This window comes from Lynx rufus, unplaced genomic scaffold, assembly GCF_022079265.1.
Source record: "Lynx rufus isolate CCGP_SWC_20201006 ecotype Redwood Valley unplaced genomic scaffold, mLynRuf1.p SCAF_18, whole genome shotgun sequence".
Taxonomy (NCBI): Eukaryota; Metazoa; Chordata; class Mammalia; order Carnivora; family Felidae; genus Lynx; species Lynx rufus.
The window spans coordinates 29,015,711-29,037,793 of record NW_025814832.1 but is presented as its reverse complement, the minus strand read 5'-3'; the positions used below and the strand labels follow the sequence as shown (position 1 = coordinate 29,037,793).

Below are 22,083 nucleotides of genomic sequence, written 5' to 3'. Positions count from 1 at the left end.
AGGGTCACGAAACCTAAGGTGTGAGGGAACCCCAGGGTTCTGGGAGAGTGGTGGTCTGGGGGGCTCCAGGAAGAAATGCAAACCAGGACCCCAGGGCTCGGGGACAGGGCGCCGGGCTGGGGAAGGGGTGGAAAAAGGCCCCTGGCCCCAAGGATGTCAAACTCACCAGGCCCAGAGGCAAGTTAACACTGGTTTATCTGTCCAATAACATGGCTGACCTGGCAGAGCCAGGCAGGAGCAGTAGCAGGCTCAGGCAGAGGTGTCAAAGAGGCGCTCGATCATGTCGCCCACCTGTTCCACGCGGTACTTGATGTACTTCTCAGGGTTCTTGGTGAAGGGCACGCTGCCATACCTGACCAGGCACTGAGGTCAGGAGGCAGGCTAGCAACCCCCCAGGTCGGTCTCAACCTAAGGCACTCCTGACAGGGCGCCCCTGAGTGACGTCCCCGTCTGCCCCCCAGCAAAGCCCAGGGCGCCGGCTCTGCCACCCACACCCCCCAGCCCCTCCGTGGTTTTCTGGAAGGAGAGCAGAGACCCAACGAGGGGGAGCGAGGGGCGTAGGGCTGGGAAGGTGGGGACCGGAGGGCTCACCTGTGCAGAAAGGCCCCATAGGTCTCCCTGACGATGTTTTTCTGAGCTTGGCGAATCTTGTCTCTCTGCTCCGTGTCAGGAATAGCCCAGGCCTTCTGGATTTTGCACAATTCTTCAAGGCCATCGTTGAAGCCCTGGCCAGCAAAAAGGTGGAAAGAGAAGCGACCCAAACACAAAGACTCTGGGTCTGTGTCCCCGCCACAGCAGCGGGAAGCAGTGGAGGGGGGAGGACCCCAGCTCACCTTGAACCGCTCCTTGATCATCTGCCGCTCCTTGTCCCTCAGCTGGGGGTGGCGAGAGAGGGCAGAGAAAGCGTCCCTCAGAGCAGAGCCGCCCTGCCCCTGGCTCCTTCCCCAGACACCTGAGCCCGGCCCTTTCTCCCGCTGCCCTTTGCTCATCCCGGCGGGATGCTTGTCCGTTTTTCACCCAGAGACGTGACAAGTATCACATCTGCTGGACAACCCTTCCCAGCCCGGGTCTTCCACCCACCTTGACTCCTGGTTGGAATACAGGTAGATTCTTCTCAGCGATGTAGTCAGTCACCTTTAACCAGCTGCCAGGAGGGGAGAGAAGCAGAAGGCAGAGAAGGGACAGCTTCAGGCTGCTGCTGCTTCCCAGGGGCTGGTTTGGGGTGTGTGTGTGTGTGTGTGTGTGTGTGTTTAATGTTCATTCATATTTGAGAGACAGAGTGTAAGCTGTCAGCACAGAGTCCGAGGCAGGGCTTGAACCCACGAGCCGTAAAATCATGACCTGAGCCGGAGTCGGATGCTTAACTGACTGAGCCACCCAGGCGCCCCTGGTTTGTTTTGCTTTTTAAAAATTTTTTTTTTCAACGTTTATTTATTTTTGGGACAGAGAGAGACAGAGCATGAACGGGGGAGGGGCAGAGAGAGAGGGAGACACAGAATCGGAAACAGGCTCCAGGCTCCGAGCCATCAGCCCAGAGCCCGACGCAGGGCTCGAACTCCCGGACCGCGAGATCGTGACCTGGCTGAAGTCGGACGCTTAACTGACTGCGCCATCCAGGCGCCCCATGTTTTGCTTTTTAAATCTCTTGACCTACTGAGTGGGGGGGAGGTCAGCAATCAATTGGGGTCACAACTAAGCAGAACACAACTGAGATTTTTCCTTGGAAAAAGAAAACGTTCGAGCTGCTTGCTTTTAAGAACAAGAAACGGAATTCAATACGTTGAACAGATACAACCAGCTACGCTCACATCGATTTCACGGAGCATAAGGGTGGAGAAGCAGATGAGAAAGAAAGGAGGAAGCAGAGGACAAAGGAAGGAGGGAGACGGCTCACGGAAAGAAACGCGCAAAAGGAGACCCGCAAACCCAAGAGGAGCAGGGAGGAGGAGAAGAAGGGGTGCCGCAGAGCGAGGCTCCGCCAGTTGAAGAGCTCTCGCAAACTCGCTCTTTGCCTGGCCTCACACCCCCTTTCGATCCTTCTTAGCCTGCAGCCCTGGCAGCCCACCCTCCGGGGAGGCTGGCCACAGCAGCCCCGAGGACAAGGGCTGCGGTAGGGGAGGCGGCTTCCCTCTCCACCCTGCCAGTGTGGTTAAATAGCAAGTGGCGGACTGGGACTGGGTCCACAGGGGAGCGCGTCCCCGTGACTGACCCCACTCCGCCTGAAGCTCGGATAGGAAGAGGGGGTGAGGGGAGGGCGCGGGGGGGGGGGGGCCCACCTGCGCTGGTAGGTCTGGATCTGCTGCTCGATGTGCTCCCGGTAGGAGCGCTCGGCAGTCTTCTGGGTCACGGCCACCAGCTGGATCAGCTCGGATCTGGGGCAGGAGCAGGGAGAGAGCAGAGGGGACGGGATCAGCTCTCAGGGCCCAAAGGTGGCCGGCCTCCGCGGCAGCACCGGTGGGGCGTGTCTCACACCACTCCAGGTCCTGGGGCCACAAGGGGTAAGGCCCTGCCTCCCCGCCTGTCCAGGCAGAGGGCACAGGCTGCCCCACGAGGGTGGGCAGGGGACCGGGGAGAGATATACACCGGCACCTGCCGCCACTCACTTCTCCAGGGCCTTGAGGATGTAGTTGTAGTTGTTGTGCAGGAAGATGGCACTCAGAGCCGGGTCCTCATACACCTTGGACTTGCTCAGCAAGTTCAACTGCAGGTTGCCCAGGACTTTACCTGCACAGGGAAGGACGTGGCTACATCCACCATGGCAGTCTGACCAAAACGACCCAACCCCTGGGCCGCGAACCGGCTCCTACCCCTCGTCCTTGTCCCTCCCAACTCCAGACTCCACAAGCGTCGGGGGCCCCCTGCCCGCCCGGCGCCTCTGCCCCTAAATCGGAGGTTGGGTTACGATCCCAAAGGCCAAGGGTGCCCAGGAGTGGACCGGCAGTAGCAGGACAGCACGAAAGAAGGAAGAGGTGGCGGATATGGGGGCGGGGGGCTCCTGGCCGGCCAGACCGCACTCACAGATATACGTGCTCAGCAGGCGCTTGCTGAACTCAGAGCTGTAGCTGGTGGCTGAGGAACTGGTCTCTGGGAGAGGAGAAGGGCAGTTACTGCACTGGTGGCAGCAGCCAGGACCCTCTCCGGCTTTCCCTCGGCCCCAGGAGCCACTGTGGAAACCCTGGGAGGGGCCCCGAGCCTTCCTCGGGTAGACTGGGTGTGGAGGCGCTCGGGGCAGAGCTGGGTGTCTGCGCAGCCGCTGGGCTCCCGCCTGCTGCAGGGAGCCCTCCCTCAGACTCTTCCTGGAGCCCAGGGCCAGCCCCTCTGCGGTGACAGGGTGGCGTGGTGAACGAGCTGGACTGTGATCAGCAGGAAGGCTGGCAGGACAGGAGTGGGACACCCCGTGCCCCCCCAGCCCCGACTCATGCTGGGTGCTGTCTACAAAGCCCACCTATCCCATTTGTGGGCTCCCCGCGGCCTCTGCCCCTTCTCCCCCACTTCCCACAACCCCCTCTACCCGGCCCCTCTGAACAAGCAGAAGGCCAAGGGGGGGGGTGGACAGGGAGGGAGGGGCGCACAGGTGCTGGGCTAGCCTGGAGGGGGCACTCAGGGTGTCGCTTGAATAAGCTCAGGGACAGAAAGTGGCCCTGTGGGGAGCTGAGACCATTAGGAGTGCCCCGAAGACACCCATGTCCCCTCTGACCCCCGCTCCCCAGTAGGTCCTGAGCCTGTCCAGGGGCCTCTGTCCCCCATGGGGCTACACAGGGGCAGGATGGTGCTGCTTACCTCGGGGGTCTAAAGGAATATTGTATGTGTCCCCGAGAACTACGGAGTGAAAGGCAGTGCACTCAGAGGGGGAGGGGGAGAGACAAAGAAGGAAGAAAGACGCAAAGTGCAAACACAGGTTAGAAACCGTGTCCCCAAGTCAAGCAGACCCCTCCCCGTGACAGCCAGAACACAGACACTGGACCCCTGAAGGCAAGGGAGCATGCAGCGAAGTGGGGGTCCGGAGAACCGCAGGCCAGAGGCCGCTCCTGGCTCCTCGCCCCGAAAACGGACAGAGGGGGAGGGCCTGGGGGCCCCAACACATCGGGTTGGTTCTTGGTGCTCAGAAACGCCAACCTCCCCAGCTCCAGTGCCAGGGCAGTGATCAGCGGGTAGACACCAGGCCGGCCCTGAGACGCCAGCCCACGGAACGGTCAGCTGTGTGGGACTAACTGGGAGGACAGGCGAACACAAAAGCAGGTGGAGAAATGCGGAAGGAGGGGCGAGCCAGGCAGGGCATCTCCGACCCAGGGAGTGCCACTCTCCAGAGCCAGGAGGGCAGAAGGAGCAAGAAGGGGGGGAGGCTGGGACAGGAAAGGCACAGTCAAACCCCACTCCACAGGGCTGGAGGAAATCTCTTTCGGAGGTGGCCGGTAACCCCTGTGTTTCCAGACAGAGGGAGGAGTGGGGTATGGGGTAGGGGGCCCCACTGGGAGGTACCGAGTACCTTGGGAGGCCAGCATGGCACCAGCCGTCTCCTGGAAGTCCAGGAGCTGCTGTAGGAAGAGGATGGCCTGTGTGGGGAGGAAAGAAGGTCAAGGGCAGGACCTAAAGATCAGATTACCTCCCAAAGGCATCCCTTCTGACCATTCCAGGGCAAATGCAGGGCCAGGGGTCTGCCCAGGGAATAGGGTGGTCGCAAGCCTCCTGCCCTGAATGAACTAGTCTACTGGAGACGCCAAGTACTTTGCCATGCATCCTGCCACCAGCATGCAGCTCTGGGCCACCCTAGGCCCCCTTCCCTCTCCAGGCGACCTGGGGCAGCACCTACGTTGCTCGTGAGCTCATGCACGGTGCCATCCTTGGGCATGTTGTATTCCTTGTCCGGGTCATTCTGTGGAAAAAACAGCCCAACTTCCAGAACCTGCTCCCAAGGCCTCGCCTCCCTCCCCACCCCGCCCCCAGGCGGCCCGCTCTTGGTGCCACCTCCTGGCAGACAGGTGTCAGCACACCCATCAGACACAAAGACGAGCAAGACGGGACAGGACAAGTGGGACAGGAGCTTCACCCCTTGGGGGCTCAGGAGCCCCCTGGGAGAGAAAGGGAGGCCAGTGGGTGCTGACAGGAAGCAGGCCCCTGGTGGTCCTGCCCACAGCCCCTAGGGCAGCGGCGGCAGCAGCGGAGAGCAGAGAGTACCTTGATGTTGTCAGCAAAGTCTTCCAGTGCCTTGGCTCCCACGGTCTCCATGGAGGTGATGAGGCCGGCCAGCTTATTCTTGGTGCTGGCGGCCGTTCCCTAAGGACGCAAACACAGAGCAGTGGAACCCAGCTCCTTGCCAGCTGTTTCCCTGCCCCTCACCCCAGGGCCTCCCCTCTTGTCCGGTCACCCCATGAGTGTCTCCATGTGCCCATGGCCCCTCTGAAGCTGCTTCCACTCACCCTGCGAGCAGAGGTGTTAGGGCGGAGAAGGCGGCTCCCTCGGGAGACTGTGCCAGGCGGCAGGATCCCTCCTCCCCATGTCCCCAGGGGGCTTCCTACCCGCATACCTGGAGCACTTGGTCAAACTCGGGCTTGGTCTGCTTGAGGTGCCGCAGGATGGGGAAGACGGTGAGCACGGCAGAGAAGTCGTGCCGGATGATGGCTTTCCGGGCAGCAGACACGATGTTCTCTCCTTCCAGCATCAGCCCATCCAGTGCATCCTGAGAGAGTGGGGTGAGGGCACAGCTCACAGAGGCGCAGGGAGGTGAGAGCTGGCTCCCAGGGGTGGTAAGGGCTCCCGGAGGGGGGTGGGGGAAGACGGCATGCCCCGCAGAGGCAGCCGGCAACGGGGAGGCGCCCCAGACGCGGTGGTGGCTACGATGAAGGCTACGGACGACAGATCTGGCCCAAACTCAAGCTTCTGCAGTGACAGCTTTTGCTGGGGCATCTGGTCAGGCCCCGGGAGCAGGGTGGGGCGGGGCAGGACCTGGATCAGGGAGTCAAAGGTCTTTTTCTGATGGTGCTCGGGGATGATGTCCATCAGCAGCTGGTACTCGCTCTGGGCCAGCTTGACGAAGGCGCTGACGCAGTGAATGTAGGCGTCGGTCTCCACGTCCAGCGTGTCGTCTCTTCCTGGGGGGACAGCAGTGCCCCTGAGCGGCTGGTCTGGAGGCAGCCATTCTCCCTGCGGGGCGTGGGGGGGGGGGATGGGTCTCCCCAGCTCCTGGCCTGTAGCCCAGGCCAGCAGCACATGGGAAGGAGGTAGACCGTTCTAGCAGAAAGCTGAGAGGGCTCTAGCGGGCCTGACCGGTTCAAGGGGAAAAACGGGGCTGAATCCAGCCTTTGTCCTGGCTTCACTTTCAGCTCTGCCGGACAGTATTTACGTCCCAGAGCATCAGGTACTCAAGGTGGCAGGGAGACGGATAAACGGATACAGAGGCAAGAGCCCTAAATCAGCTTCCTGGCTAAGGTGCACCTGACCCCAGGACTGAGGATGGTACTAGAAAGAAGCCACCCAGCCAGGGTGGGTGAGCAGCAGTGCCCACCCGTCTGAGAAAATGCTGGGCCACTGAAGGCAGTTATCAGCCCAGCCAGACCTCCTGGAATGTCTCAGGCAGAGGTGGGCCATGGGCTATGAGACTAGCCGGCATGGGGTCAACCTTTGAGAAAAGGTGATGTGAGTCCCAGAAAGGGAGGGTTCCCTGCCGGTCAGCTGCCCCAGGAGGAGACCCGGCCCCGCTATTGGAGGCTGGGACAGGGGCACCTGCAGGCAACCTGGTCCTATCAGCAAACGAACGGGCTCCGAGTCAGAGCTTTGGAGCTGTTGTTGGAGTCAGATGTCAGGGCTCCCTGCCCTGCGGGGAGCCACCTTCCAAGTAGCAGCAACTTCTCCCCTTGGCCCAGGCCCTGAGAGCCAGGCATGCACTCCCATCTGGAGAGAGGCAAGGAGACCTAGTGCCCAAAAGACAGACTTGAGAGAGAGACAGAGAGGCAGATAGGCCTGGCTCATCCTCAGAGCAGAGCCCTCCTCGGCTGCCCTCGGGCTGGGCTGCAGTACTCACCAGCCAGCGGCCCGTGCTTGTCGTTCAGGGCCTCCGACAGGTGCTTAACTCGGAAATCATGCTCGTGACCTAGCGAGATGTCGGCCGCACAGACGCGAGCAGCGTTTATCCGGGGGCCGGGTGGGCTGCCCCTCGGGGCCAGGGAAGAAGCCCTCCATCTCCCGGGTGGGGTGTGAGATGGGGTGCAGGGGAAGGGGCGCCGGAGTGGGCTCTGAGCCCCTCCTCTGCCTGGGACCATGTTGGGAACAGCCGTTTCAAGCCTGACTTGCAGTGCCCCAGACAGTCCTTGAGAGCTGCTTCTCCAAGCCCTGAGGCCAGAGAAAGCCTACGGGACCACCAAGCTCTGAAGAGCTTCTGACAGCTGCAGAGGGTCTGATGCTTGGCCCCAGGGGGTTTATCGACCTCACCCTATCAGGGAGAGAGACTCAGCTAGAGAAATGTCACTGTGGTGTGAATGGGCCAGCCTTCTTTTGTTTCCCAGGGTTATTCTTTCAAAGGAGGGTCAGGTCCACCAGGGCAGGGCTGTCCTTCCTCTGACAGGAGACAAGGAGGGACATGACCTACAGGCTGCCCATCCCCCTTGTGGCTCTCACTCCACTTTCTAAAGCTGGGGAAGGAGGGGGTGGCCCGGAGGCCTAGGCCAGCTTGGTCCTGCCACTGCTGGTCTGAGCGTGAAAGGGCTGCCCGTGACAAAGAACTTGCTCTGAGTTCAAATAGGAGACAAGGACAGAGACAGGGAGGGGAGGGAGTAGGAAGCCTCAGGGAGGGCAGAGCTGCCGGCAGCCAGACAGGACCAGGCCGAGGCCGTGAAAGCTGCCCCTGGGCCAGCTGGAACGAGAGGCACCAGGGACTTGCTGTTCCCGCCCCCTGCTTCCCTCTCCAGGACTCTCCCGCGGCCCTCCTGGGGGCTTGGAGGCTCTGCCCTGCCACGAGAGTGGACACATGGTGGAGGAGGAGGGAACAGGAGAGGAACACAGAGTGATTACCTTCCAGAGGAATGAGGTTAGAGCCCCCCTTTTTCCCATCTAGACCATGCTGGGAATACTGTTTCAGAAGGTTCTGAGCCTTACGGATCGTCCCTGTCACCAGAGCCACACAGAGAGGAGATAAGAGGACCTAGGAAATGAGTGAGAGAAAACAGCAGCGGCCCTCCACCTGCCCCCCGCCCTGAGCCCCACACCCGGACCCCCCGACAGTGAGCATGCCCACACGCCATCTCTCCAGCAGGCCCCTTCCCAGGACCACCGGAGACGCTGCAGATGGGCAGGAAGGAACAGACACGGGTCGCTCTCCACACGGGGCTCCTGATTCTGCTACTGACCCTCATCGTTCTGGATCGAGTGCTTTTTAGAAAGTGCAGCGGGTGAAGGAGAGGAGATGGGCAAAGACCCATCAGGGGAAGCCAAAAATAAAAAACACTACTGAGTGGCATTTAAGTCAGAATAAACCAGGGCTCAGGACGGAGGAGTTGGTGACAAGGCTCTCACACCCAGAGGGCACAGCCAGGTTGGCAAAGCCTGGGGACCCCTGGAGGCCAGCAGGCCCAAGGCCCGGCCTGAAACCCCAGGCAGAGTCCCCGGCCCCAGGCATGCTCAGTGTTGGGATGTGGCTAAACAGAGGTCAACAGAAAACAGAACCCGGGAGTTGGTGAGACAGCACTGAGCTTCCTGGGACAGCAATGCCCAAGACGGAAGGCTTGGAGACCCTGAGGCAGCCTGGCCCCGTGCACCAAAGCCACCTGAACCCCCAAAGCAATGGGAAAAAAACTCAGAAGCTAGGATGGGGGGGGGCGGTTAACAGAAGCCACGGCACAGAGCCAGAGGGAGGGCAGTAGAAAGGGTGCATGCTCTCGGCATCGGGGGAAAAAACAACAGTTAGTATCACAAGTGAAAACAACAACGAAAACAAAACTGCAGTGCCTACAGCCTCCAGGGTCAGCCACCTCTGCGGGAATGAGACATCTCAGGGCAGAAAATGCGGGCAAATGAAATAGCTTTTAAAATGGACGAGGACAGCTCCCTCGATGACGAAATGCACTGGGAGGGGGGACGAGGTCCTCGTAGCTAATTCTGGTCCATTTTCCCTGGAGACTCCTGTGTCCCCCCCCCCCCACCCCCTCCCATGTCTCTGAACAGAGTGAGGCGGCTTGGGTCCTGGCAGCCCCCTCCCCAAAAAAGCTGGGGGAAAAGGAGCCTGGTCTGGAGTGGCTCATTTCTTTCTGTTTGTACCACATCACAATTAGCTACTAATGACCAGGTTCAGGGCCTCAGCTCAGCATCTGTCTCCCTGTGCTCTCCCCATTCGGCAAGCGGTCCTGCTAATGAGCGAATCAGATTCCTGCCCCACAACAGACCAGGAACAGATGGGCTTGCAGACGGGCCTCGAGGAGCCTAGATAGCACGCTGCCATGGGTGTGGACGGGGGACGCTGATCGGGCAGCCGCCAAACCCATCAGGCACCCAATTACCACAGAGACGCTGAGGCTGGTATTAAATTACCGACCAACTGAGGCCTCCCTGCTCCTCTCCTCTGAGCCAGGAATTGACGTCCCAGAGGCCCGATTCCCTAGTTTCCAACATGGGTCCTAACCTACTGGCGGCTGACAAGTCTGGAAACCCCACAGCAACTGCAGGGATCCTCACAGCCAGAGTTTGCTTCTGGGGCCCATAAGCCAAGGACAGATTAGACCCACTGTGAGCCCCGGCATGGCCAGCCAGCACTCTTGGGCCACTGCAGACCGGGTCCCGGGGCCCCCCGACGTGGGCCTGTCAGAGAAGAGACAGGGGAAGAGAGCACAGACTGGCCGAGGCAGGCAGCCTCAGAGCCTCAAGGCCCCTGCCCAACCCACAAAGGCACGGGGATAGATTGAATGTGTGCAGGCAGCTGCAGCCCAGCGGGCTGGCTTAGCACAGTCACTGTTTGGAGCCGGTTTTCTAGGTGACCGCCGGGACAGTCACCCTGGCGGGGAGAAGGCGGCGCACTTCCTGCCGGGGCCACCAGGCCCAGCTTCCCCAGCCCTCTGCTCACTTGGGCCCTGAGGGGCATGGGCAGGTCAGGAAGGAACGCCCTACACACAGCCTGCTGTCACGAGACGGGGGGGGGTCCCCCAGGTTCCCCAGGCCACACAGGGCACGTGCCTGCCGCCGCAGCTCGGCAGTGTGGGCTAAGGTGGAAGGGGCCCCTGGTTTCACGAGCTTTCTCTCCCTGGTGCTGGTCACGGCAGCCCCTCGCCCTGCGATATCCTAGCCTCTCTTTCAGCCGAGGGCTGCAGCTCTCGGCAGCCTGACACAGCCAGGCTTGCCAAGCTGCGGCTGGCACGTGGGGACGTTTCACCTGGAGCACGGAGCCTCGGTGGACGGGGCTCGCTAGGTGGGTAGACACCTGCTCTCTGCCCTGGGTACCTACGGTCAGGGGTCACCGTGAAGACAGGCTCTGGAGGACCAACACTGCTAACCCCAGGGCGGCCGAAAGCAAGGCAGGTCCCACGCAGCCTTCCGGCTGGGGCGGGGGCTCACCTGGCCTCTTGGTGGGCTTCTTGGTGGGCGTGTCTTTCCTCTTGTTGGGGATAGCAGGGGAGTAGGGCACCCCAGAGGAACAACTGCTCTTCCGGAAGTGTTCCTTCAGGCCCTTGAGGGAGCGGTCTAGCTGGCTGGAGCGAATTTGGTAGTAGACATTCATGAAATCTGGGGAGAGACGGGGTGAGAGCGCTATGGCAGGTCCCTGCCTCTGCCCTGCCATGGGACCCTCTCTCCCACCTCCATATGCAGCGTGCAGGGCAACAACAGAGCCCACTGTTTCTGCCCGCTAACCCCTTTGTAGCACCTGCTGTGGCTCCCAGCGACCCACATAGCCTGATCCCAAATCAGGCTGTTTTCAATTTTTTTTTTTTTAACGTTTATTTATTTTTGAAGGAGAGAGAGACAGAGCGTGAGTGGGGGAGGGGCAGAGAGAGAGGGAGACACAGAATCCGAAGCGGGCTCCGGGCTCTGAGCCGTCGGCACAGAGCCCGACGCGGGGCTCGAACTCACGAACCGTGAGATCAACACCTGAGCCGAAGTCGGACGCCCAGCTGACTGAGCCACCCAGGCACCCCACCAGGCTGTCTTTAGGAAAGGAAAATATCCCCCAGAAAAACCGATGATTACGTTTCAAAGCTACGTTTTTTTTTAGATAAAAAATAGAAAACTAACATCCATATTCACCTTGATAAGGGGACAAAGGACGTGAGCAATTGACAGGAGGCAAAGAAACAACGGAAAGTCTTGGTGAAGGAAAAACACGCTCTATCTTTAGCTGTTAATGAGGTGCAAATTAAAAAAAAAAAAAAAAAGGACTGTGACAGCCCTAGATGAGATAAATGAAGTTAATGAAGACGAAAGAGCCATGGGACCGTCGTGGGACTGTCAACTGGCCCCACTGACCTGGAGAGGAGCTCACAATGGCAGAAGATTACAGATCTGTTTGGGCACTTCTATCCAATAATTGCGTCTTTGAGAAAACGCCCGAGAACTCCCTACCTAAGAAAAGCAATCCACACGAGTATGCTTACTGCAGCACTATTTATCAATACCAGAAAACGGGAACATCCAAAAACTCGAGTGAGCAAGGAAACACGCCACGGTACATTTCAGCAGGTCCCAACAAATGGGTCACGAGGAGCCCCGGTGTAAAAAATGGGCCAAAGCACAGAGGCTCTGGCTGAAGGGTGCTGAGGGGTCTGGAGGCTATGCACTGGCCTCCCTCTTCTCCCCAGAGAGCCCCTAAAAATGCCCCGCCGACCCCGAGGCCCCCCAAGGTGCAGCTTATGAGCCATGATGGGTTCACAAGGTAACCACCTGTAGCCCTGAGACCTGTCACCACGCAGTCCGTGAAGGAAGGAGAGGGTAACAGTAATGCACACTGACAGCTGGGGTGTGCATATGCTAACAAATAGAAGGAGGGTTTGGGGGGGCTAAAAAACCTTAAAATTGAATATTCGTTGGAGTTTTTGTTTTCTACAATTTTTGCTTGACTCAAGTTTTTTTTTGTTTTTTTTGTTTTTTTTTTTTAAATTCTAGGACCAGCTAAAGAAATGATGTTACCACCATACCGCAGAACATATGCAACTGTTAAAAATGACAAAGGCTTTCTGCACTACTTGAAGTCTTTGTGACTGGGGGGTGCCTGGGTGGCTTAGTCAGTTAAACGTCCGACTTCGGCTCAGGTCATGATCTTGCAGTTCACGGGTTCGAGCCTCGCACTGGGCTCTGCACTGACCGCGTGGCGGAGCCTGCCTCAGCTCCTGTCTCCCTCTCTCTCAAAAATAAATAAACATCGGGGCGCCTGGGTGGCGCAATCGGTTGAGTGTCCGACCCTTGGTTTCGGCTCAGGTCATGATCTCACGGTTCATGAGCTCAAGTCCCGTGCGCTGACAGGGCAGACCCTGCTTGGGATTCTCTCCCTCTCTCTGCCCCTACACCACTTGCTCGCTCTCTCTCTCTTTGAATAAATAAGTAAATTTTAAAAAAATAAATAAACATCGGAATCTTCATAACTAATCAAAAAAGTAAAGAAATAGGAGATTAAGGTATATAAAGAAAAGCCTGAATTTGGCTACATTCACAATTTGACACGTAAACTGTAGATCATTGCTCATGTGTGATTTCCTACTAACCTCCTTTTTATTAAAAAAACAACAAAATCCAGATGGATTAAAGAAATAAACGGGGGAAAAAAAAATCCCACTCCGTCTGGCCTTGTCACCTGGGCCCTCTCACCTTGGTTGCGGCCGTATTCCACCAGCCAGCGGGAGATGCGGATCACATCCTGGAGCACTCCCTCGGGCAGGTGCTCCAGGGGCACCTCCTCCTGGACCTCCAGCTCGTCCTCACCGCTGATCAGATCCAGGATGAGCACAGGGGAGACAACCTTACTGTGCCTGGTCATCAGGCTGCGGAACTCGGACTCCAGAGACTCCTTCCCCCGCTCAAACAGCAGTTTCTAGGGGGACAAGGGAAGGAAGGAAGGGAGAGGGTTTGAGGCTGCTTCGGCATTCAGCTGGCCCCTCCTCTGCCTTCACTTCCTTTAACCCCGAGAAGAAAGACCATGAAGCTCCCCCTTGCTTATGTCTTTGCCTCGTGTTCTCTCAAAGTGTAATTTCACGGGGGGGAAACTCAAAAGTTTTATAAGATACAGGTGCTTCGCAAATATTGGCTGACTGTTTTCTCACTGAGCCATTAATGTGTCCTCTTGTCAGAAAATGGTTTGCAGGGGCGCCTGGGTGGCTCAGCCGGTTAAGCATCCAACTCTGAATCTCAGCTCAGGTCACGATCTCACGGGTTCATGAGTTCGAGCCCTGCATCGGGCTACGCACTGTCAGTGCAGAGCCTGTTTGGGACTCTCTCTCCTCCCTCTCTCTTTGGCCCTCCCCCGCTTGCGTTCTCTCAGAATAAGTAAATTAAAAAAAAAAAAAGAAGAAGAAAATGGTTTGCAAAAGAAAAAAATAGATCAATTGAACAATGTCAAACGAAAAACTTCTGGGCTGCAAAGGACACCATCAAAAAAGTGGAAAAACAACCCACAGGATGAGAGAAAACATCTGCAAATTGTATATCTGATAAGGAACAGATATCCAGAACATCCAAGAGAAGAGAAAACATGTGTCCACACAAAGAGTGTACATGAGGGTTCACAGCAATGCTACTCATAATAGCCAAAAAATGGAGAGTCCATCAAGTGGAGAACGGAGAACCAGAAGAATGTGGGCCATCCACACAATTCGGTATTATTCAGCCATACCCAGGACTGAACACTGACATACAACACTATGTGCGTGAACCTTGAAAACATTATGCTAAGTGAAAGGCAGACACAAAAGGTCACATATTATACGACCCTATTCACATCAGAAGCCTGGAAGAGACAAATCTGGGGAAAGAGAGCACAGACCAGTGACTCGCAGAAGCTGGGTGAACGGGAAGAGGGGTGGAGGGGCATGGCCGCCAGTGGGTTCGGGGTTCCTGTTCGGGTGATCAAAGTGTTCTCAAATCGGTCCCAGGGACGTTGTGCAACTCTGTGATTATACTAGAACCAGTGAACTGCATACTTTAAGTGAGCAAACGTTATGGTATGTGAACTGTATCTCAATAAAGATGTTTCAAAAACGAGAGAGGAGGGGCACCTGGGTGGCTCAGTCGGGTGGGCATCCGACTTTGGCTCAGGTCATAATCTCGCGGTTTGTGGGTTCGAGCCCTGCATTAGGCTCTGTACTGACAGCTCAGAGCCTGGAGCCTGCTTCGGATTCTGTGTCTCCCTCTCTCTTCTGCCCTTCCCCTGCTCATGCTCTGTCTCTCTCTCAAAAATAAGAAACATTAAAAAAAAATTTAATGGTAAATTTTATATTATGTATTTTTTTTTTTTACCATAGCAGAAAAAACACAAATGCATGTATAAAGATCAAATGTTAAATTTATGGGGCGCCTGGGTGGCTCCATTGGTTGAACACCCGACTCTTGATTTTGGCTCAGGTCATGATCCCAAGGTCGTGGCAGCGAGCCCTGCATTGGGCTCCTTGCTGAGCACGGAGCCTGCTTAAGATTCTCTCTCCCCCTCTCCTTCTCCCCCTCTCCCCAACTTGCATTTGCGCACTCTCTCTCTCTAATAAAAAAATAAGTACAAGAATAAAACATATTTATATTTGATATGTAATTTACAGTTCAGTCAAATTATAAAAACATACTAAAAATGTGTTATCTACAATTCCTGACGCAGAAATCTTAATGCCTACAGTATGCATATTGTATTACCTACTAGTGTTTCTTCCATACATTCTCTTTTAAGCTGGTCCAGTGTCCCTCATGAGACCAGGACAGGGGCTGGTGTCCCCAAACCTCCCACATTAGCCCGCGGGCCCCTCACCACTTTGTTGAGCTCTGGGCTGTCTGGGCTATTGTCCTGGAAATACTCCACCGCCTTCTGAATCTTGGCCATGCTCCCCAGATACTCTTCCAGCCGGCCTGTGGGTCTGTGAAGGAGAAGAGGTGCATTAGCTCGGGCAGTGGAAGATGAAAAGGAACGACCATGTGAATGGTATTTGGAAGAGAAGAGAATTAGCACAGAGAATTCTAGGCTCAAATATTCAAGCCCTCCTTCCGAAAGCCTAGGGTCACTGGCCCAAGAGGTGTTAGCCATGTGACCCTCTGGCCCTAGCTCACCCCTCCCTGATGATTTTCTCAGTGTCACTGGCCACATGGTAGTAGCTGATGACGTGGTCCAGGCAGGATAGAGTCTTCTCAACATTCTCCTGCAGCCGCTGCAGGTTCTCTGTCTGCTTGTGCACAGGGATGATGGAATTCTCCAGCTTCATAAGGCGGCTCTCAAAGGAGGACAGGATAGACACCTGCGGAGGGCAGCCCAGTCTCAGGACTCAGGGTTGTCCCCGGACTGCTTCTACCCACCCACGGGGTCTTTGGCATTTGCTGCCTTTTCTCTGGCTTTCTAGATAATAAAGTCCATGAGGGAAGGGAGAGGGCGTACTTGTTCACCACTGTACCCCCAGCACCCCCCCATGTGCAGAGCACAGAGGAGGCGGTCCAGATAAACTGGATGAAGTTTGATTTGAGGGCAGGCCAAGCATCAAATGAACTCCTTCTAAGGTAATCACCCCAGGATGGCTTCCCTTCCACCCTCTGAAGCCAAATCTCAATTTCACCTTCTCTCTGAAGCTTTCCTAGATTGAACGGGAAGTGGTTTCATACAGAGTAGCCTCCAATGCATTGCTCGTACCTTCAAAACCCTCTCTCTCTAAGGGCGAATCTCATTAAATAAGGACTAGAACTTTATGATTGTGTCACTTAATACATACCCAAGTTTGTATCTACTCAATTTGAGCTTTCCCAGTCTCTTCTAGAAATAAGTAAGGAAACTCGTATTTGTTGAACACCTATTGTAGACCAGGTACTATGCAAGATGCATTCCCATTGGCTCCTATGACCTTCACAGTCACTTTGGGAGGCTGGCATCGTCTCTTAGTAGACGAGTTAACTAAAGGTCAGAGTTACCTGTCAGGAGCCACACACACATAAGACGATCTGTCTGATTTCAAAGCTCCATCTACCCCTAAAGCCCTCTGAGGTGAAGGCTGAGTTTACTCTGCCTCCGAATCTCAGGCTAACCTGGTCCTCTGATCACCACTTGAATTGAGGATGACACAGGACCAGTACTACCTAGCCCACGTAAATCGGTCTCGCTAAATGACCAAGGAAGGGGGGAAGGAAGAATGGAGAGCTTGGACAGAAAGCCGAAAAGTCTGCGCCAGCAGGGGCCACGGCATCCCCAGTGAAGGGGCGGAAAAGGGGAAGAGAGCTAGATAAGACACCCACACTGTTGCTAGAGAAACCCTCACATTACCACCATCACCGCCCAGGCTCCAACCCCTGGCCTTCTGTACCGTTACCGCCAGGAAAAGGGCTCTCCCCCCGCCCGAGGGGTTACTCACCATGTTCTTGGTGAGCTGGTCGCTCTTCTCCAGGCTGTCTCTGATGAAGGACAGCGTCTCTTCCTCCTGGGGGAAGCGGGGGGAGGACATCTCAAGAAGCCGGAGGCTAAAGCAGACCATCGCGTCCAACCTCACAGCCTCGCCCCCAACCCCTTCTCCTCGCAGGGTGTGCTCCCTCCTAGCCCTGTCTCCTCCCTGAGTAGAAGCTCTGGCCCGGATCTCGGCCCCTTCCCTCACCTGCTTCCCAGCCCCAGCCTCACCTGCTTCAGCTTGTCCTCGATCTCCCGCCGCCGGGCGGACGCCTCCTGCGGGGGGATCATCGCCTCGGCCCAGCAGCTCCCACTCCCTTGTGCCTGGCCTCTGCGAGCCTTCTCGGCTCCCGTCTGTGCCACACCCACTTCCGCCTTTGGTCCCTCCCCGGGGCGCGCTGGTGGTGCCATGTTGGGAGTGGCAGTCGGAACTGAGCTTGCGCGGAACTAAGTAACGGACGGGTGCAGGTGGCCATCTTGGGTGTGACAAGGGCGAGTTGCCTGCCTTGTCCGAAAAGGTTCACAAGTGGCGTTGTATTGCGCGCCCGGCAGGACGGTGACAGCTCGTTTGCCGTTTTCGTATGCATGCTGACCCTTTGGACAAAGGCCGCTGGGGAAGACCACAAATTTGTTTCCCTAGACCGCATTTTATGTCCAGGCACCGATATCGCGTTCCCCACAGACCGCAGCACGAAGCGTGTCACGCCGCAGGCCCCAATGTGTGGCCATTTAATGAACTAGGGGCTTGCGTAGTGGCTTCTATCTTCGTTCCTACAGTATGCAAACTTTATGGAGCGGGCCGTGTGTGCAAGCCCCGGACTGGGAGCTGGGGACAGAGTGATCGCTCATGACCCGGGTGTCAGCCATAACCATAATCCTGGCTTGTGTGGGACCGGCCAAATTCCAAGCCGCACCCTACAGCAGCAGTTTTGGAGAGAGCTCTGGTTTTATTTGTTGGGGGCGGGGGGGGGGGGGCGGAGGGGGTTAGGGAGGAACCAGGCTGCGGGTAGAGAAGGGTCTTCTGCTGGGAGCTTACCTAGATCGGGAAAAGGTACAAGGGGGAAAGCTGAAAGATTCGAAACCTGCCTGAGGGATTGAGGCCCAGCATCTTAACTATTATCAGTTAGGGAAAGATGGGCGCCTGTCTGCAGGGATTCAGACCCACAGGGAGCATTTTTCACAGAGGCTTTGGGGCAATGAGATAAGGCTTGGAAGGCTGGCAGGGCCCCTTCTCCAGAGTTCCAAAACATCCTAACTCCTCTGCCCAGAACTTCCACTAACCACAGCTGCAGGGGCCCTGCGTTCAAGGTCCCTGCAGAGCGCTGGATGTTCTGTATTCACAAGACTCAGCTCCTGCAAAACCTAATGTCACTCCTTCCTCCATCCCTTCCCTGCCCACCCTCCCCTAATCCTTGGGGAGGTAAATGGCTGTGTGGTTTTCCTGCGTTCCTCTATGGACTCAGCATCCAGGCGGAAGGGGACAGACAACAAGGCATGTACTGGTGGGTGAGAATATTTCAGGATACCAAGCCATAGCATCCCCAAGGTCACCCCAGGACCCACCACATCAAAGAGGAGGGAGGACAAGATGGGACCAAGAGCCCAGAGAGGGATTGGGCAGCACTTCCACTGGGGCAGGAGGACAGTTACAAAAGTGGCATTGAAGGAAATCTCCATGAAGCACAGCCCCCTTGCAGATGGGGCAGATAAGAAAACAGATTCATTGTGGAAGGGCACCTGGGATGATTTCACTGAGGTAGTCGTCATGCAATCCTAAGAACTACGTAATGGGGAAAGTTTAAACAGTGAGGTGCCACGGTACAGAATGAAGGCCAGGAGGGCTACCGTGGAAAAGGCTTTGAGCTCAGCGGAGCAGCGCAGAGGGGCTCCTTCAGCACCTACTTCTCTGAACAGTTCCTGGCCCACAGGAGATGCTCCAAAAAAGTATTGATAACCTCATGCTCTGGAAGTCTTAAGATCCCTGTGGTTGTGAACAAATACCTTGAACTTTGTAAGGTACCATTGCATTTTTGCAAATAGGTTACAGGTGTATATGCTTTTTTGTATTTTCTCAAATCTCCCTAAGTGTACTTTGGTAGCCAGCTATCCTGTACTGAGAGCCCTCTGTTTGCCCATCTCTGTGACAAATGCCATCCTGACTCCTTATCTCATCTAATCCTCACAATAAACTTACAAGTCAGGCACAGCTGTTGTCTCCCTTCTGCGGATGAGAGAGGTCAGGTGCACTAAGTCAACACAGCTGGCTGGGAGCGGGGGCAGCTGAGGCGGCTCCCTGCCTCTGCACCGCTGGGTGGCTCAGGAGTGTTGTTTGTTGCCACGCGAAACCGCCAATCTGATTTTCGAGAAAATCCATTGTAAAAAGGAGGTTATGTTTATGACAACCATATCTAGTAAAAGTAGACAGAATGAAAGACGAGTTTAAATCATTCTCAGCCCAATGTCAGGCGTGTGTTGACAAGCAAACAGTGATTCAGTGAAAGCTGTAATTCACCAGCTATAGTCGGCATGAGCTGCTTTGGCAAAAGGAGCGAGTGGTGTTTTGTTTGGTTACAGACTCAGAAGCCTTGCTTTTCATTCGGAAATTTGTGCGGAACACAAAGGGGGCAATCACAGCCAAGCCCCCCCCCCCCGCCCCCGTCCACTCAGAGACTCTCTTTCTAGAAGGAAGGAGGGTGGAAGAGCCCTCTCTCCCTCAACAGTGTGTTCTTTAGTTTGGTAGCTTCCTAATTCCAGACTTTGTGCTCTCCCTGAGGAACCAGGTGTAGAATTCCTCCAAACCAATGTTTCCTGGCCCTGTAGTGATACTGAACTTGTGTGTGCCAGGAACTACATGGCTGGCCTTACAGACATTGAAAATATGGTTGATGAGCTGCAAGAAAGACTTCAGGAAAACACAAAGTACTAAAATGGTAAGCAGAGTAGATGGGTGATTCCGTTTTTTCTAGTTTCGAAACACAATGAGTTTAAATTACTTTTCTATTAAAACACTTCTAAGAAAACAAATTTTCCTTTTTTCAGTAATGATCAAAAATAGCCTGTCTCGGGGTGCCTGGCTGGCTCAGTCAGGAGAGCATATGACTCTTGATCTCAGGTTGTAAGTTTGAGCCCCATGGTGGATATGGAACCTACTTTAAAAAAAGGGGGGGGGCGCGCCTGGGTGGCTCAGTCGGTTGAGTGTCCAACTTTGGCTCAGGTCATGATCTCACAGCTCCTGGGTTCGAGCCCTGTGTCGGGCTCTGTGCTGACAGCTCAGAGCCTGGAGCCTGTTTCAGATTCTGTGTCTCCCTCTCTCTGACCCTCCCCCGTTCATGCTTTGTCTCTCTCTGTCTCAAAAATAAATAAACGTTAAAAAAAAATTCAAAAAAAATAAAAATAAAAATAAAAAAATAAAATAAAATAAAAAAAAGAGGGGGGCGCCTGGGTGGCTCAGTCGGTTGAGCGTCCAACTTCGGCTCAGGTCATGATCTCACAGCTCCTGGGTTCGAGCCCTGTGTCGGGCTCTGTGCTGACAGCTCAGAGCCTGGAGCCTGCTTCAGATTCTGTGTCTCCTTCTCTCTCTGCCCTTCCCCCACTTGTACTCTGTCTCTCTCTGTCTCTCAAAAATAAATAAACATTTCAAAATATTGAAAAACAAAACAAAAACAAAGAAGTGAAAAACGCAAATGCTATCCCATTAAACATCCTTTCCTGTGGCCTGTATCTTCATACAACCTCCATCATCTTTCAATATCAGTATCAGAGATCTCCCACCTCCTTTGCATAGTATTTCACTGAAGAGATACATTATAGCAAAGCCGTCCTCCACTAGTGGGCACTTGGGTTGTTTCCAGGTTTTTGCTGTTGGAGACTGCCCCTTACATAGGTGGCTCATACATCCTGCACAGACCACCCCTATATACAGATATCTACACATTCCTAAGTTGAACTATATACTTTAAAAATTTTTTAATGTTTTATTTTTGAGAGAGAGAGAGAGAGAGAAAGAGAGAGACAGAGTACACATGGCGGAGGGGCAAAGACAGAGGGAGACACGGAATCTGAAGCAGGCTCCAGGCTCCGAGCTGTCAGCACAGAGCCCGGCACAGGGCTCGAACCCAAGAACCTCGAGATCATGACCTGAGTCAAAGTCAGATGCTTAACCGACTGAGCCACCCAGGTGCCCCAAACCATATACTTTTAAAAATCTGTATAGATGTGTACAAATTACCATCCCAAATGGCTGAACTACTCTGTACTTCGGATACCACTTTACAAATGTGCCTCCTTCCCCGCAGCTAAACCCACACTAAGTACTATCAAATTTTAACATTTTTGCCAATCTGATAGATGAGGAATGGCATCTCATGTTTAATTTTGAACTAAATGAAAAGGAAAATGCAATTTATCAAATGTTGTGGGATGCAGTGAAAACAGTGCTTGGAGGGAAAGTTATAATATTGAATGGATACATTAGAGAAGAAAGACCTAAAGTCAGTACATCTGGGGCGCCTGGGTGGCTCACCCGGTTAAGCGTCTGACGTCAGCTCAGGTCATGATCTCGCGGTTCGTGGGTTCAAGCCCCATGTCGGGCTCTGTGCTGACAGCTCAGAGCCTGGAGCCCACTTCCGATTCTGTGTCTCCCTCTCTCTCTGCCCCTCCCCCGATTGTGAGCACATGTTTTCTCTCTCTCTCTCTCTCAGAAATAAATAAACATTAAAAAAAAGAGAGAGGTAAAAAAATTCTTTAAAAAAATGAAAAAGAATAAAATCAGTAAATCTAAGCTTCCACTTTAGGGAACTAGAAAAAGAAAAAAAACATTAAATCCGAAATAAGCAGAATATCAGAAATAATGGACATTAGAAATCAGTGAAATTGGGGGCACCTGGGTGGCTCAATTGGTTGGGTGTCTGACTTCGGCTCAGGTCATGATCTCCCAGTTCGTGGGTTCGAGCCCTGCGTCGGGCTCTGTGCTGACAGCTCGGAGCCTGGAGCCTGCTTCCGATTCTGTGTCTCCCTCTCTCTCTGCCCCTCCCCTGCTCACACTCCGTGTCTCTCTCTCTCTTTCTCTCTCTCAAAAACAAATAGGGGCGCCTGGGTGTCTCAGTCGGTTAAGCGTCCGACTTCAGCTCAGGTCACGATCTCGCGGTCCGTGAGTTCAAGCCCTGCGTCGGGCTCTGGGCTGATGCCTCAGAGCCTGCAGCCTGCTTCCGATTCTGTGTCTCCCTCTCTCTCTGCCCCTCCCCCGTTCATGCTCTGTCTCTCTCTGTCTCAAAAATAAATAAACGTTAAAAAAATTTTTTAAAAAACCAAATAAACATTAAAAAAAATTAGAAGTCAGTGAAATTGAAGACAGAAAAGTAATAGAGAAAATCAAGGAAGTCAAAAGTTGGTTCTTTCAAAAGAAAATCAATAAAATTGATAACTTCTACTCAGATTAATCAAGGAAAAAAAAGGGAGGACCCAAATTACTAACATCAGAAATGAAACAGGGGTCGTCGTTACTGAGCCCATGGACACTAAAAGGATAATAAGCAATACGATGAACAACTCTATGCTCTGAA

General features: G+C 54.7%; 1 protein-coding gene across 4 annotated transcripts; it reads right to left on the bottom strand.

The window, feature by feature from the left end:
• Positions 1–177: 177 nt before the first annotated feature.
• Positions 178–16,862, bottom strand: EXOC7 (exocyst complex component 7). Of its 4 annotated transcripts, XM_047081345.1 has the most exons (20): positions 16,754–16,862; positions 16,494–16,559; positions 15,211–15,395; positions 14,915–15,020; positions 12,775–12,997; positions 10,534–10,701; positions 8,005–8,097; positions 7,019–7,087; positions 5,944–6,089; positions 5,525–5,677; positions 5,176–5,274; positions 4,811–4,873; positions 4,487–4,553; positions 3,019–3,084; positions 2,604–2,724; positions 2,277–2,372; positions 1,081–1,144; positions 834–875; positions 592–725; positions 178–352 (listed from the first exon to the last, which is right to left on the bottom strand). In XM_047081345.1, exons 1-20 carry the CDS (start codon positions 16,811–16,813, stop codon positions 250–252), a joined length of 2,124 nt encoding a protein of 707 aa, XP_046937301.1. In that variant the 5' UTR covers positions 16,814–16,862; the 3' UTR covers positions 178–249. The 4 variants fall into 4 exon arrangements, with proteins under 4 accessions (XP_046937301.1, XP_046937302.1, XP_046937299.1 ...); XM_047081346.1 differs by lacking the exon at positions 7,019–7,087; XM_047081343.1 differs by lacking the exons at positions 7,019–7,087; positions 8,005–8,097.
• Positions 16,863–22,083: the final 5,221 nt, after the last annotated feature.